We start from the raw sequence: 17,324 nt of genomic DNA on the forward strand, positions 1-17,324 counted from the left end.
AGCAAGCACCAAGACATCGCTTGGCTGGTGGTGAGAAGGGGACTACCTGTGAGATCCGTCATTTTGAGTCGGGACATCAGCTTTCCTGCTCCTCTGATGCTGCCTGGCCTGCTGTGTTCCTCCAGCTCCACACTTATTTATTTATATTTTAGGAGCCTGAGGGCCTTAAGGCAATAAAAACAGAAGTTGCTGGGAAAGCACAGCAGGTCTGGCAGCATCTGCGAAGAAATAAAAATCTGAGTTAACACTCCAGGTCTGGTGACCCTTCCTCAGAACGGTGGAGAAAATACAATTCAGCTTTTCCTAAAATCTGAAATTTCAGGTAAACGCTCTTCCTGTTAAGATTCCAAATCAAGGAAGCTGTTTGCATACATTTCCTTCAAAGTTAGAGCTTTAAATTAAGGGATTAATTTAGTATTGAAATGCAATGTTTATGTAAACGTTAACAAAACTCCGTCACAGACCCTATTTATGTAATCAGGCAGCATTCACACATGCAACAACCAAAATATACTGAGGCTAATTCAATTGAGATGGCTACCAATCAAACAGGCATTTAACCAATCTAAGAGTGGCAAATATATTTATATTAGAGCAGACAGCAGCAATTAGTAATCTCCAATCAGTTAATTACACATCAAGGCAAATTTTCTTTCGTGTCTCAGATTCTAAAATGGACACAACTTAGGCATGATTCACTCATGGGATGTAGGCATCAGTGGCTGGGTAAACATTGATAGCCCATTGCTAATTTGCCCATAAGAAGGTGGTGGTAAGCTGATCTCTTAAATACAGATTAATGACTTGCTAGGCCATTTAGGACTAATAATTCAAAAGGATTGAAATCAAATTGCACCACAGAAGGTGGCGAATTTATATTCACTTAATTAAATAGTGTTTATAGACCATATTGGTTTAAGAAGACAGCTCATCACCACTTTCTCAAGGATGGACAATAGATGCCAGCCCAGCCAGCAACACCCACAACTAATTAATTGAAAAAATTTTGAATACAATTACAAATCTTCATTGTTATAAATCTGCAGTCATATCTAAACCAGAGTGGGTTTTTTAATACCACAATTTTATAATTTAGAGACTACTATTCAATTAAATAAATTTTAATGCACAACCTTCCATGCCGAGATTTGAGTTCATTTTTATTCAATCCAGGCCCTTGGATACTATTGAGTTGTTCTCTGATGTTGGCAATAGGTAAAAGGATGGTGTTTAGTAGTGGGTATCAAGTGCTGGCTGTTTTGTCGGTCTGTGTGTGTGCACGAGCATGTGGGTGGGGAGGAGGGCAAATGGAGAAAATGGGCCTCAACTAACTACATTGGTGGGGTATTAGAAGCTAAATTTAGGGTGAATGGCTGGGATGGAATGATTGGAGACTCCAGGAAATGGATGGGCTAGATAAAATACAATTGCTTCCCCCACAGCAATAGAATATTCGAGGCTGCATGGTAATAGGCCATGATGTTACCTCTCGCACTAAAAAGCATAAGCAAGGAGTGCCTTAGGACAGGCATCAGAGGTTGAGAGATAAGGCTCTATATTGAAATAACTGCACAGAGGCCGGTATCCCATCACCAAGTCACCCTTTATTTACATGTACACGATACATGGGCTCTGACTAGATAGATCAAAGCCAGTCCCTAGCAGAAAGAGGCTCTCTGCATCTCCTGTTTATATTTGTCAGCCAGGGCTCCCTGATTGGCACAGGTTAACAATCCCAATCAAGGATCTCAGTCAATGAAATCCACCTGGACCTCATTCCAACTCTACAATTCCAGGGCATGTTCAACCAATGACAGCAAGGTTTTATATGGCTTATTAAAGAGGTCGGTATAATACACATTTTGCAGTTGGCATTAGAAAGGTTTTGGTGATGTCTAAGGAGCATGGAGTAGTTTCATAGATACTGAAAGTAATCAAAGAGAAAAACAAATCTCTGAAAATTAGTTAGAATGAAAACTTCACACATTCTTCTTAAAAAAGGGTTTGTGCAGCAGCACGGTACAATGGATCACGAGTGGAATACTGCATGTGCTTCAGTCGATGATTCATTGCATAGGTGGTTCTTCATCTCAGCTACCCCATGAACACACATAGGCCCTTAACCACAGGTGGAACAAATAAGTTCAATTGTCATGGCGTTTATAAGTAAACCTGGTTGAAGTCTGGCAGTGTATAGATGGTTAGGCCAGAAAAGAGCAAGCTTTAAATTGGATTAAATCATACTCCAGACGCTCCCAAGACACAGGCCCAGCAGTGAGGTGTATATTAATGTGAGAATGGAATGTTAATTACTAAATAAATGCCAGAGTGTCTGGAAATCAGAAGAGAAGTGTGAAAGGAGAGAACGTCTGTGTAATAATATAACTGAAGTCGATAAGGTAGTGAAGGACATTTGAACATCCTTCACATAAATGTCTGCAGTGAACAATAAACAGACAATGACACTAATGAGGCTGCATGAAAGTAATTGACTAACAGCCAACTGATGAACATGGATTACCATTAAATAGATTTATTTAGAACCTTTCATACAACGTGACTTCCCAGATTATTTCACGAAGTATGAGACTAAACTACATAAGGAAATTAAATAGAAGGCCAAAATATTTTAATTTGCTCTATACAAGTTGTTGTTGCTGGTGAAGGTTAACAAAGTGACATTCCATCCTGTCAGCCTGATGAACCATGGACCCAATAACATTTCCCACCTGTCAGACTTTACTCTCTACTATGCACCTAGCCTCCGCCACCCCCAAACTGCCAGATGCTCTCACCTCACACTCGCTATGCAAAGCACACATTCAGCTACCTGATACCATCTCGAATGAGTGGGTATCAACCTTTACCATCTGGCATCCTACCCATTACCACCATCACCCCACCCCCTTTGGACCCTGGTACCCTAACCTCACTCAGTTTTACTTCTTACTCTTTCATAGAACATGGTACTCCAACACTGACCCCCTTTGCAGAAGTTACTGTGCCAATTCTCTTTGCTGCTGGACTTATAGATTCCTGGATAGGTTCATAAAAGGAGGTCCCTGATCAGGAACTTCCAGTGAGAGAACATCTGAAGGTACTTGGGTAATTTTTAAAAAAAAATGTGATCAAGGCCAGAAATCAAGTCTCTGAACTTGACTGAAATACCTGGGCCGCTATTTTAGTGAGACCTTGGTCAAGCCCGGGCATAAGCTTTAGATTATGCTGGAAACAGTTTCTTTCAATGTAAATTAGATCATTTTCTTGTAGAAAATAACATTTCAGAACATAGTTTATGACTTATTTGAGTAAGTAGATATGAAAAGAGTAGCATGCTTGGGAAGAACAGATGGCTTTGGATCTATGGTTCTCAAAGATCTTTCCCCAGTGTTTTCATGTTATGTCCAGATCTGACAAAGACTAATTGATAGATCAATTGCTATGATTTGTTAACAACACCATAACTACCATATCATGTAGTCATCAGGATCGTCCAAAGTGAATCAGTTGGACTTTGGTCTTCTGTTGTCTAGCAATTTCTATAGTCCCATGGCCAAAGTTGATGTATGCACGTTAAAAGAGTCCAAAAAGGTAGTTGATGCACTGAATTAAGGACCCAGTCCTTTCATCTCTGGGTGATTGTTTTTGATTGATGCCATTGATCTAGGCTGAAAGTGTCTAACTGTTTTTAAACATGCATAGGAGACAGCCTACCTCTTTGAATATTGATAAACATAGCCCAATGACACAATTATCTATACTTTCACACAGACTGGCAACCTCACTCCGGTTGTAAGATGCCTCTAATGTAAAATGAAAGCATTATTAACATTTTAGGGAGTAGCCTTTAGTGTAAAATATTAATGCACAACAGAACAGCATCAAATCAGCAGGTGGTTACACTATATCTTAAATATGAGTCTTTCAAGTAAAAACTGGGTAGCCAAACATTCTGGTCTCCAACACTGGGACCAAGTCTTTGATAAGTATCTGATGTACAGAATTCTGCACATCTTCCATTGAGATAATGGCTCAACAGTATTTAATGATAAGAAAAATTCAGTCTACATCGTTTGTTCACATGTATATAAGCTTGTTGGCATGAAGTTCAAATCTTGTAAACTGTGTAGGGGGGAAAAAAATGAGGGAAGCATGAAGTATCTTTGAATCTACCCTGCACTCACTTGTTCACTGGCACAAGAAAATTGCAATTCCATACAAACTGCTGTTTAGCATTGGACTAAGACTGTATCTGATAAGACAGATCACTTGCTTCGCAATATGCTCTTTCTACACTTGGCTGGGTGCAGACACAAAGAGCAGTATGGCACAGGAAGAGGCCCTTTGGCCCACCAAGCCTGCACTGACACACGATGCCTGTCTAAACTGAAAAGTTTTTGCTTCCACACAGTCCATATCCCTCTATTCCCTGCCTGTTTATGTATCTGTCATCATGTCTCTTAAATGTTGCTATTGTAAATAATGTAAATGTAAATAATGTGTTGATTATTTCTTTGCTTCAGTATGAGACAACCTCAAGGAATTTATACACCCAGTACCAGGACTGAAGTCATTACCTGAAACTTTGCAGACTTTTTGTGGAAAACAAGTTTCAAAAGCAATGCAACTGTAGCTGGAAAATCAGCCATTACATACAGGATGCTTTAAATTGAACCAAGTGTATTTTTTTCATTACAGGGTTTTACATGTAAATATTCAGAAAGACACAGCAAAACGGAGGATTTCAGACTCAAAACAATTTTAATTTGAATCCAAGAAATCATTGGTCTTAAAAGACATCACACATTGATTTGTCACAAATTTTGCAGCTGATAATTTAGATTTATCACCAAGCCAACATATTTACAATTTTCTTTCCCATCTTGACTCAAATAGTAAATAAATGCCACTGTAGAAGGGAAGGAAACGTAAGCAAATCAACATTTGTTCTTGGTTGCTAAAAGACATCTGTCACGGGAGAACAAAGTGCAGCACTCATTTCCCTGCTGGCATCACATTACTAGAAAGGCAGCCATTTGCTTGTAGTAAGTAAATCAATTTTGCCCTTATACAGTGCCAAGCAATGGCAAGGCACTTTCCAGACTCAAGAAAACTATAATTTTATTCTACTTTATACCTCTCTGTCAATATCCTGTCTCAGCCCACCCTCCTTCAGATCAGATGCTTTGCTGAGGTTGCTTTCATCAGTAGAGTGTGGCATATGTTTAGTTGCTTAGTTAGACAAGTGTTTCCAACCCTGCAGAGGATAAAGATTTTCACTCCTGATCGTTTCGACTAGTGAAATTAAATAGTTTAAAAGTATATCTTAAACCTGCAACTGCTAGATTCATTTGAAGTTTGGGGGATGTGTGCTCAAGTCTCACTGCAGGCTTAAAATACTAATACAAGAAACTGCATCACTGATGAAGCAGGTGTTTTTTTAGATGACACATTAAACAAAATATCCCATTTACTTACTTCATGGGTGAGTGGAAGAGACTAGAAATAGGAGACTAGAATTAAGGGATAAGTTTAAGAATAAGATGTCTCCCTTCTAAGACGAGGAGGAGAATTTTCATGAGAATTGTTAAATCTGTGGAATTCTTTTCCTCCAAAAGTAGTAGAGGCTGTGTCATTAAATTTATCCAAGGCACAGGTGGGTAATTTTTTTGATAGACAAGGAAGTCAAGGAGCGAGGGAGGTGGAAAGTACAACAGGAAGGTGGAGTCGAGACTGTAATGATATCAGCTATATTCTTATTCAGTGATAGGTCAGACTCGAAGGAATGAATGACCTAATCCAAAGTTGTATGTTCATATTTTTATAAAGTAGTTAATTTGGTGTGTGATGACTTGAGCATGAAGAATTGGTTGTAAATTTCCATTCATAATGAACAATCATACTTCAAATGCAATCCATTACCTGAAGTACTTTGGGATGTATATTACAGGTGACATTATAAATATTAATTTCTTACAATGCTCCCATCAATAATTACAAATAGTCGGAATTTTACATTGCAGGCTGAGCAACTGGGAACAGATCATTACACCCATTTGCAAGAACATGAAAAATATTAGTCAGCTTTTCACCCTTCCACCCAACACAAACCTTCCCTTTTGCTCTTTTCACACTGTTAATAATCACCATTTCTCTCACCAAAGTTGCTAATAATACCGGAGTATTTCCAGTACTATTTCATTTCCAGATCACTAAACCTGGCACACACTAGGGGATAAAAAATCTGCCACAGTTCCACACTAGACAATGCATTTGACACCTGAACCACAGGATGCTGTTTTGATTAAATTAGAAAGCATTTGACAAAATTAACTTTCCACAAAAAAATGGTACAGGTAAGAAGAACAATGTGCCATTTTAATCAGTGATGTCAGAATCGGAGCACTGGAGCAGTGAAGCATTCAATCTTATTCATGATACTGCCTCACATTTAAAATGAAATTTTTTTTGTTCCTTTTAAAAAAACAAGTTTTTTTTAATAATTAATTATGCACAAAGATCTACTGGAAAATCAACTGTAGATTTGGGAAGGGCTGGGGAAATCAGCATCAGGAAGCTACACTACACACGAGAGAAGAAACTTGCACGTGTTACTATAATAGAAAAAAAAATCCATGCATTCCAAAGACATCAAGACCACTTTGCATTTGTTTTTATGCACCATCCCACGAACAACTACAGGAGTGCTTTGTCATTTTAAATATAGTGGGTTCCAGTTGGCAAGTACTACAGGTCTAGATAAATCAGGCAAACAGAATACAGTTTATTCAAACCCAGTATGTTAAAATACATACATATAGGTTTCTCCAAAGTTACCTGTCCAGATATATTGATGATACACACATTATTTTTGTCCATTTATTGCAAAATGCTTATGCTACATTTCATTGGAAGAGAATAAAATTGAAAAATTTTACAATCCTTGTCCATGAAAAGGGTCTTAGACCAGTAATCAATCTGTGACCTACTTCTAAACTGTTGTGAAGTAGAATCACTGAAGGTCCTGTTTTGCTAGAAAGGTAGCTTTGCTAGTAACATTTTAGGAAACTGAATGTTATTGCCAGGTGACAATGAACACAGAATTTTAGACAAATTAGATCTAGGCATACAGTCATTTTCCACAGAAAACGAAGAAATAGATCCATAACCTCAGAAATGAACAGTAAACACTGTTCTTGCAACATTAGAACAAAATAACCAGAACCAAGAAGTCCCTTTTTAAGAAAATGTTTTATTGTACAACTTCAGTAAGCAAAGATACTTAGCACAGCAAAGATTGATCCAATCAATATTTTTTATATAAACACTATTGTATATAGTCACTTTATTTGAAAAAATTATGAACTCTTGCCGTGTACAAAATGGCAAAGCTGTACAACTGTGCACATTGTGCTTAACAAATGCAAATCGGTACAGCTCTATAACACTGTCTTGCCCTGTCAACAGGCAACAGCGTTCAGTAAACAGTTTATTGCATATCCAACGTATAGTTCAATCAACGTGTAAAAATACAAGTTAAAATGATAAAAAATACAGTGTGAATGAAAATAGCAGCTCTCAGTGAAAGTCTTGCACGCTGTCCAGAGAGGGTACATCGGCACAAAGTCTACTATTGTGCTTGTGTTTTCTGTTTGCATATACCCAGCTGCATCTTACATTCTAATACATCCAATGAGAGAATGATTCGTAATAAGAGTTATGAACAAGACCTTCTCAGGTGCAGAGCAGTTTGGATGTTTTTTTTCATATAATGCTTTGGTATTGACAACACTTAAACTCAGAAGAAAAGATGATTTAGAGCCATGAACAAAATACCCCAATAGGAAGAGGAAAAGAAACACAGAAGAACACATTTTTTAATACAACACCATCACCAGTTTCTTTACGAATACCATGGGTTGGGAAAAGAAAAGGAAGAAGAAAATGCAATTCTGCATACAGAGAACATTATAGCAATGGGAAAAAAACTTGGATAACAAAATATCAAAAGCCAAATATTTCTATACCTATCTAACTGCCATAATGAACGTCTCTCAAATATATACCATTTAGTTAGATTAAACAGATATCAGTTTTGGAGAGAAAATAAAAATTAGACTGTTAGATAATATATCATCCAACATAACCAGCAACTTGATTTGCAAATAATTTGCTTTCTGTATGCTTTACCTTTTAAATAATACTGTATTTGAGCAACATACCTTTAAACATTGGAGACTGATCCTATTTTTTAATCAGCTATTACATTTTGTCCACTGACTTCCATATTTCTGTACAAAGGTTGGATAATCCTTAGCATGGATAGCTCAATAAAAAGGGGAAGGGAGATTGTCTAATTTCTTTAACTTGATCATTGAGAATTTTGTTCTATATAGTTAATGCAAATCAGTTCACTGATAATTATTGAGGAACAGTAAAAAAATCAAACCTGTCAAGTATGAACTTTTTCTGGCTCTATAAAGAATCTGGAGGAATATCAGGAGAAAGTGGAAGGTGTAGCTTCCAAATAAGCCAGCTGTAACTGTATCAAATGGATGCATTAACACTGAAGTAATCTCCTCATTCCATGCATCATTGCTAGTAACAGCCAAACACTGGTTTGGTTCCATGTATGACAAAAAGAAAAAATTAGGTTTTTAAAAAGGGCAAGATTTCCTTCACCTTCATTTAGACCTTTGTTTCCTATGCCACCAAATGATAAAATTAGAAGGTAACCCAACTTAGACAGTTTTACTTTATTTTAAATATGCTCAACGCAATGTCTTTCTCCCACTCACTGGTCACTATTTTGGGTTTATTTAGAAATCCATAACAGTTGAGAAATACTAGAAAAAAAAAGATATATATTTTGAACTTGGGAGAAGCTCTGGCAATCAAAACAGTTATGAAAATATTCTTACTTTCACAGTTTGTAAACGATTTTGACATTCAAATCCATTTCTGGGCTGGTGATATTTTCCTTCCAAACACACACCATCTTAAAATACAGTAACATAGATTCCCTCCCCCCATGCCATTTTCTGGTTCATAACTATGAAGTTTAAGCTATGAAGTAAAGAAAAGAAAATCAGAAATACAGACATAATACACTAAAAATATCAACAGGTTAATCAGCACCTGCGAAGTTCGGTTGATTGCTATTTTATGTATTATCAGAAATGTTATGTCAGAACCTGTTTTTTCTCTTTTTGGTTGCAGACCTACTTGTGTATTTCCTGTTTTTAATCCAGGCCACAAATGTTTAAAATCACACAGTTGGCTCCTTATTTCAACATCCCCATGACAAGATTCTTTTATCACATTGGTTATCTTAAACTGGGAGGGAAGCAATGGCCAATTCACATAAACAATGTCACTGCAATCAAACGAGACTTTATAAACAAAGCCTAATTCTTTGAAGATAAGCATAATCATTACAATGTGCCCTCTAAAGAAAAAAATAATTCTAAGATGATGTTACACAAATCAAGACAGAGTTCTACATGAATGGAGGAGTGGATTTAAAAAGTGGAGGCAAAAGAAGAGTGGAAATGGCACCAACCACCATATGGAACTTATTGATTCAATTCCCCCTTGCACTATATTACAAGTTCCATAAAACATTTATATTACTATATTTGTGCAGTCACTTTTTAAATTTTTTTGTGTTGTGCTTTGCCATGTGCATCAAAAGCTAAATGAGCAATAAGCTTTGAAGGACCTTGTTAAAACATACAATGGAAAAATATTCTGTGCTAATTAAACACACTTAAAAGATACATTTTTACAAAGTTCATGCTACTAAATGTGGTTTATAAGAACAGCCTCACTCTAAACAGAAAGTAAAACAAAAACATGCCAACAAACCACCTTAGGGGACACTCACAATAGTCAATGTTTTGTTAGTTGTACAAATTAATACATTTGTTCGGTTCTAGGGATTGGGAACATAGACAAGGATAGAGAGCCTCTAAACAAAAAAATTGTTGAGACTGGTGCCATAATAGAAATTCTAAATGGATGTTAATTTTGAAAAAAAAAACACAACTTCATCTATCTTTAATAAAAATACATGACATGATATTATTAAATGCAAAATGTTAAAAACAAAATCAGTGAAGAAAACCAAACGTAAAAACAACAAAGACAGAAATAAAAACATACAAGTACAGCTGAAAAGGGTGAAGTGCCAGAAAGGGACTGCAAGTCTTGAAAGCTTAAATTACCTCCAGTCAGTGAGCATCTCCACTTACAGAAAGGCAAATACAAACAAAAGGATGTTTAGATAGGGATAATTCTTCACCACCATTTGATTCTTCTTCCCCCATTGTGTTACTGATTGTTACACTTAAAATGTGCCATTTAGAAGATGGCAGGGATACAAAAGGTACTACTCGTACACTCAAAAATGTTTAAATTAAGGAATTCTTCCCTTATATATTATATGTATGATTCATAAGATTATGTTTTGGCTTTCAGCTCTAGTTGTGCTTTGCTCTCCCTCCTTTTAAATAGGATTTCCACCTCTTTAAAAATTCCTTAAAGATAGGCGCATCATCAACTGTGCTCAGCAGTTGTAGCTGGTTGATGTGGGTGGTGTGGTAGTCCCAACGTGCCAAGTTTGGAGCTGTACCAAGCATGAAATGGCGGAGATCATAGATTGTTCCTGAGCCAGTGTCATACAATGGAAGCATGGCTTTCAAAGACTCCATGCCTCGTTCATACAGTTTTTTAGCTTCTTGTCCTAGTTTCTCACCTGCAGTTTCTTTGAGGTCATATAGACCCAGTAAAGAGTATATGAAACCATTCAGAACAAATGAGCTGGGAACAGTTGGGTATTCTTCATACCAATCATATTTATTCATAAACACAGCTTTTACCCCGTGATCCTCTGACTTGAGGGTGTAGGGCACTACTGCCTGCAAGGCTGAATTGAGGTACACTTGTTCCTTTGTAAGCAAATAGGCCCTTACAAGTGTAGACATGGCCTGACCTTGTGCCATAGCTGAATACCAGCCAGGCTCCAAAGACTTAAAACCCTCACCTAGCTTACGGGTCACCATAATGGGCCAGCCACCTTTTTCATCCTGATTTCTTACCAACCAATCGCTGGCAGCAAAGAAGGCAGGCATGTGTGCTGTGGTTGCTATTGTGATGTTGTCAATAAAGCCTTTTCCCTTGGCAATCAGCTTTATAACTTTCTTGGGCATTATTTTAGTCTGCTTTACAGCCTTAGTGTTGGACAAGCCAACCCCTTTCTTCAGGTCAGTTACCAGATCTCGAGTAAGAGTACTCCAGCTTGTCCGTGGGCCTATGCCATAGTAAATGTCTTTGTCTTTGAAGGCTATAAGTTGTGTGTTTGTGACATAGTGAATTGTAAACAGCTGATTCTTTTCAGTTGTCTCCAGTACCACAGAAATGCTCCCATTTGTTAAGAATTTAACATCAAATGAAATGATGAAATCTTTTGCATTTCCTAACATCAGGTAAACCCCATCCGAAGATTCTGAAAAGAAACAGAGATCAATTTAATATTAAACTGAAAATTTTGTAAAATACTAGAAGTTTGTTTGAGCGCAGCAACTAGCTTTCTATTATAATGTGAAATTATATTTGTGAAGATGTGTCTATTCATACCACCTTTTCTATTCTTAACAATTACTCTAATTTTCAAAAATCATCATTACAGATGGCTTACCAAATCACATTTTACACTTTCACTTTAAAAATGCTTAGTTAGTTATTGTACATTACAGCAGACAAGTTGAAATGTGTTGGAAGGTTTAACTTTCACCTTTTGTCGATGAGGCTTTTTCTAGAGTTGGATCAGCGAAATACAGGATTTTGCAGATGCCATGGGTTTAAAATAATTTCATTCTTAAACACCAAGATAATTTTCAATGTGGGAGATTCTAATTTCAAGTAGTGGATCGTCTAAGTCCTCTAAATACTATCCGAGACTGTATAATTTTCAAACAACTCCAGCTTTCATGAATTAGAGCAATGGAAATAACCTACCAGCTTTTTACCATGTTAATACTCAGCCTTTGCTGCACAATTCATTGTGAACTTAATGCACTCTGCTGAAAATCATTTGCATTTTTTTAATCTTTGGTTTCTCAGGTCAGATAGCTTTGAGATGTCAGCTAACAAGGGAATAGAGCTTAAAATTTTCTTCCCATTTTTGTCTCAAAAATCAATGCATGAATCACTTGTAAATCCATTAGTTAAGACATTCTAAGTTTAAGTGGATTTGTCTGTGGCCTGTGGGATCTTGAATTTACTTTGCCATCAATAAAAGGGGAGTCTTGAAAATCTTACAGGCTTCATAATATAGTTTGCCCTCCTTTCTTACAATGTCAAAAGCTGGAAACCTCTTCACAATTTTCTTACAAAGATCTCAGGTTTTGGTGCTGACAATAATTATTTTGTGGTCTTTCTTCAGTAGCAGACATGTTAATTCTAACAAGTATTGATCAGTAAGATAAAATACCTGGGGTGGTGAACTGCTTTACGTTGCTTGATCTAGTTTTGTCAAAGACCGTAGAGACCGTACATCCCTTTGGCATAATCCAGTCATTTTGTCTCGTGCCTTTGTCTCTCTTCTCTGCAATTTCATACACTTCAGTATGTGGTGGTCTCTCAGTGAGGTTTTTACTGTAGTGACTTAGCCCATATTGTGCTATCTGAATAGGGTAGAAATAACCCTGAGGTCCCCACTGAGTGGACAAAGGAACACCTGAACAAGAGAGGGGCAAAAAGTCATTAGGGCAAAAAATGAAAATAACCCACAAACAATAAAATGAAGTTCTAAAAAATTACTTTTTGAAATAGGCTTGCCAGTAAAGACCAGGACAGCATAGCTATATCAAACCTGCATGAAGCCTACAAAACATCTTATATACTGGAAGAAAAAGCAAGTAAAAATTACATTTAAAGAAAGCAAATAAAATGATGCCATTTTCCCTCAATTGTTCAACAGTCAAGCAAGAATTGTTCTTGCTTTTTTCCTCCCTTATACGAGTCTTTAGGCTGCAATGTCACTAAATCTTCCACTATATTCATAGAATCCCTACAGTGTGGAAACAGGCCCTTCGGCCCAACAAGTCCATACTGAACCTCACAGCATCCCACCAAGACCCATCCCCCTATAACCCACCTAATCTACACCTCCCTGAACACTACGGGCAATTTAGCATGGCCAATCAACCTAACCTGCACATCTTTGGACTGTGGGAGGAAACCGGAGCACCTGGAGGAAACCTACGCAGACACGGGGAGAATGTGCAAACCCCACACGGACAGTCACCCATGGCTGGAATCGAACCCGGCTCCCTGGCGCTGTGAGGCAGCAGTGCTAACAACTGTGCCACCGTGCCACCCACTATGTCTGCAACTTGTTTGGTTACCTTGCCTCAAGGTTTTTTCAATCCATTGATGGATGCTGACTAAAGTCCCAGATTGCCGTTCTCAAGTCTTCTACTGAGGTTACCAAGATTTGAGTTTACAACATAAAACCACCTGCATCAACTTGCAAGTTGTACCGCATGGCAAATTTTAAAATCCTGTTTTGATAGTGTAGTTACTTTTTCCTGCTAGATAAATTTCATATAAATTTTCACAAAGTCTATTCTAATGAATGGTCATGCAGAGAACAATACTCAAGTTAGATGCCAGTGATGCATCAATACTCTACAGCCATTTGGATTCATTTTTTCATAGTAATCAAACCGAGTTTAAGGTTGGGTACTTAATCAAATTGGATTATTACAATCACAAAGTATGTTAGTAACAGTACTTTACTTGGGGAAAATGCACTTGAATCAATAAACACTAATGAGTGACAAAAGCTCAATATTGTAGATGCAGGAAATCTGAAATTCAAACAGAAATGCTAGAAATATTTAGCATATCAGACAGTATTTGTGTAGAGAGAAATAGAATTAGTGTGTCAGGTCTTTTGCCTCATCTGCTGAGTATTTCCAGCATTATTAAGCTCTAACATGCGATTTGCTTTGAGATTTGAAAACAAAAATTACAGCCTAACAAAGTAAAACTTCTAGGTTGCAGTATATTGCAGGTTTTACTTCCTGATCTTTTAAGATTCAAGATCTCACAGGGTTCAGTAGAGTTTGACTTAATAAATAACATGAACTCATATTGCAATTTTCACAACCTCGAAATGGCCTAAAAATGTTTTGAAGCCAATACCTTTTGTCATATGGACACTGAGAATTGACAGAATTTAAGCCTAAGGATACAGGTGTTCTTGCTCTCAATTTACCACCTTGAAGTTGCACCCAATAGCAGTGGCAGCTTTTTGTTTTAAAAATTCACTCGTGGGACATGGCCGATACTGGCTGGCCATAATTTCTTGCCAGTCCCTAAATGACCTTCAGGAGGTGGTGGTGAGCTACCTTCTTGAACTGCTGCAGTCCATGTGATGTAGGCTGACCCACACTTCTATCGGGGAGGGAATTCCAGGATTTTGACCCAGCAACAGTGAAGGAAGGCTAATATATTTCCAAGTTGGGATGATGAGCGACTTGGATGGGAACCTGCAGGGGTGCTGTTTCCATTTATCTACTGTCCCTGTCCTTCCTAGATGAAAGGGGCTTTAGGTTTGGTTGGTGCTGTTTAAGGACCTTTGGTGAATTTCTGCAGAGCATCTTGTAAACATTACACACTGCTGTCACTGAATGTCGGGGCTGAGAGTGTGGATGTGTTGACAATCAACTGAATGCTTTGTACCGCATGGTATCAAGCTTTTTCAGTGTTGTTGGAGATGCACCAATCAGGGCAAATGGGAAGTATAATCAGATCTGATATAACACAATAGTTGCATTATTGCACAACCTCGTGCTATAGAAAATCATGCAATAGCTGCAACATTTAAAGTGATGGGGACAGAATTATAGCCAACACAGGTAGGGAAAGCATGTGTTTTACAAATAGCGTTCTCCTATTCTTCAATCGCACTACAGTCAATTCGCGTTGAAGAAACACGAGTTATATCAGAATCGACTGTATTCCTCACATTGCTGACTTGTGCCTTGTAGATGATGGACAGGCTTTGGGGGTTCAGGAGGTAAGTTACTCGTCACAGTATTCCTGGCTTCTGAACTGCTCTTGTTGCCACTGTGTTTATATGGCAAGTCCAGTTGAGCTTCTGTCAATGGTAATCCCCAAGGATGTTAATAGTGGGAGATTCAACAATGGTAACTCAACTGAAATGTCAAGGGGCAATGGTTAGATTGTCTCTCATTGGATACGGTCATTCCCTGGATTTAATTGGTGAAAATACTACTTCCCACTTGTCAGCCCAAATCTGGATATTGTCCAGATTTTGTTGCATTTGAACATGGACTGCTTCAGTATTTAAGGAGTCGCGAATGCAGCTGAGCATTGTTCACTGATGATTGCACATTCCCACTTCTGACCCTTATGATACAGAGAAGGTCATTAAGGAAGCAGTTGAAGATGGTTGCATCAAGGTCACAATCCTGAGGAACTCCTGCAGAGACATCCTGGAGCCGAGATGTCTAACCTCCAACAACCACACCGCCTTCCTTTGTGCCAGGTATAACTCCAACCAGTGGAGTATTTTCCCCCTTGATACCCATCGATTCATTTTGCCAGGGCTCCTTGATGCCATACTTGATCAATGCCACATTGACATCAAGAGCTGTCACTCTCACCTCAAGTCTGGAATTCAGCTCTTTTGTCTGTGTTTGAACGAAGGCTGTAATGAGGTCAGGAGCTGGGTGGCCCTGGTGGAACTCAAACTGGGTGTCGCTGAGCTGGTTATTCTTGAACAGATGCTGTTTGATAGCACTTTTGATTACACCTTCCATCATTTTACTGATTTAGTGGTGGGGGTTGGTAACTGGCTGGGTGGAATTTGTCCTGCTTTTTGCGTACAGGACATACCTGGGCATTTTTTCACATTTGCAACTAACAGTAGATCACATTAGCTTTAGATTAGATCACCTCAAAATGCTTTCCAGATATTATTCCTGGAATTAGAAGGTCAAAATCCATAACTCTCCTGATTGTTCTTGATGTGGGCAAGTTACTTTGATGGCTTAGTAACTAAGACAGTGAGTAACTAAGCCATGGTCTCAGGTCTGCACTCAAAATATTTGGATGCCAGCAGGTGGAGCAGGAGGAGAATTACAATAACCTTTTCCCTGCATATTCTGAACAAAGTTATCCCAGGTTCAAACTAAGAATTCTGTGCTGAACTGCACATTTGGACATCGGGAGAGGACAGAGGTTGACTACACCGTTCCACCCTGTTGGTAATTGTGTACCACACATAACGGGGAAGAAAAACTCAAAGATAAAACTTGTGACAAAATGTTAACGTGACACCAAAATTGAATACAGTATGTTGTGATATGAAATGTAATAAATATTTTGGAATTATAAGAAAAAGCTGTCACACGAGTCAGTCGAATTCAGTCAGTTATTCTGTCTTTTCTTATATAGCACCTTTAAAATAATAAAACGTTGCAAGCACTTCACAACAGCATTATAAACAAAATATAACACCAGGTTATAAGAAGCATGTTAAAAGGAGGAAAGTAAGGTAAAGAGGTGGAGTGTTTTAGGACAAGAATCCGTGAGCTTAGGTCCAAGGCACTTGAAAGGTCGGCCACTAAGTGTATAGTGATTAAAATTAGACAAGGGCAAGAAGGTAGAATTAAATGAGTGCAAAGAACATGGAGGGTTGTGGGTTTCCAATAAAAAGATGCAAAACAAAAAACTTATTTCATGAAGCGCATTCAGTTTGTAATATAAAACTGTAATATAAAATATTTTAATTATAAACGTTTACCCCTTAAATAACCCAAACATATGCACAAACAAATGCACCCACCAGATAAAGACAAAAACATGATTTCTCTGCAGCCATTCACTTCTTAAAAAGAGACATATTTTATCTTTGTTTTTGAAGATAAGAAGGATGAGTTTTGAGTTATCAAGATAATGTTCTGTCCCCATACTGGCACAGAAAGACGGATGTTGCTAAATACATGCAATTATCTCTGGGAATCTTTGAAGATGCAGTCGATCAGGATATTTCAACACACTCTTCCAGAGGTTCCTTATGTGAGAGCAGCTGGACCTGGGCTCCAGCGGAAATCTTCTTTCTTTCAGCATGCTTTTCTCCAATGCAGCAAAACAGACTCTAAAGCAGAAACTGGAATCTGACAGCCGTCAGGCAGGTGGTCGCCAGTAAACAAACAGTTAACATGAAACTGACGACTACCAAGAAATGCCATGTTTAAAAAAAATTCAATGTCTTTTCATTGATTTCT

At 37.9% G+C, this 17,324-nt stretch overlaps 1 protein-coding gene across 1 annotated transcript in view; it reads right to left on the bottom strand.

Annotated features, from left to right (window-relative positions):
* Window positions 1–7,232: 7,232 nt before the first annotated feature.
* glceb (glucuronic acid epimerase b) overlaps window positions 7,233–17,324 on the bottom strand; it is a 70,896-nt gene continuing 60,804 nt past the window's right edge. The window contains exons 3-4 of the mRNA XM_048616030.1: window positions 12,494–12,739; window positions 7,233–11,506 (exon numbers count right to left, since the gene is read on the bottom strand). Of these exons, the coding sequence (XP_048471987.1) occupies window positions 10,482–11,506; window positions 12,494–12,739 (1,271 nt within the window). The 3' untranslated portion in view covers window positions 7,233–10,481. The remainder of the gene's footprint in view (window positions 11,507–12,493; window positions 12,740–17,324) is intronic.

The sequence above is a fragment of the Rhincodon typus genome, chromosome 33, assembly GCF_021869965.1.
Source record: "Rhincodon typus isolate 14 chromosome 33, sRhiTyp1.1, whole genome shotgun sequence".
NCBI classification, from domain to species: domain Eukaryota; kingdom Metazoa; phylum Chordata; class Chondrichthyes; order Orectolobiformes; family Rhincodontidae; genus Rhincodon; species Rhincodon typus.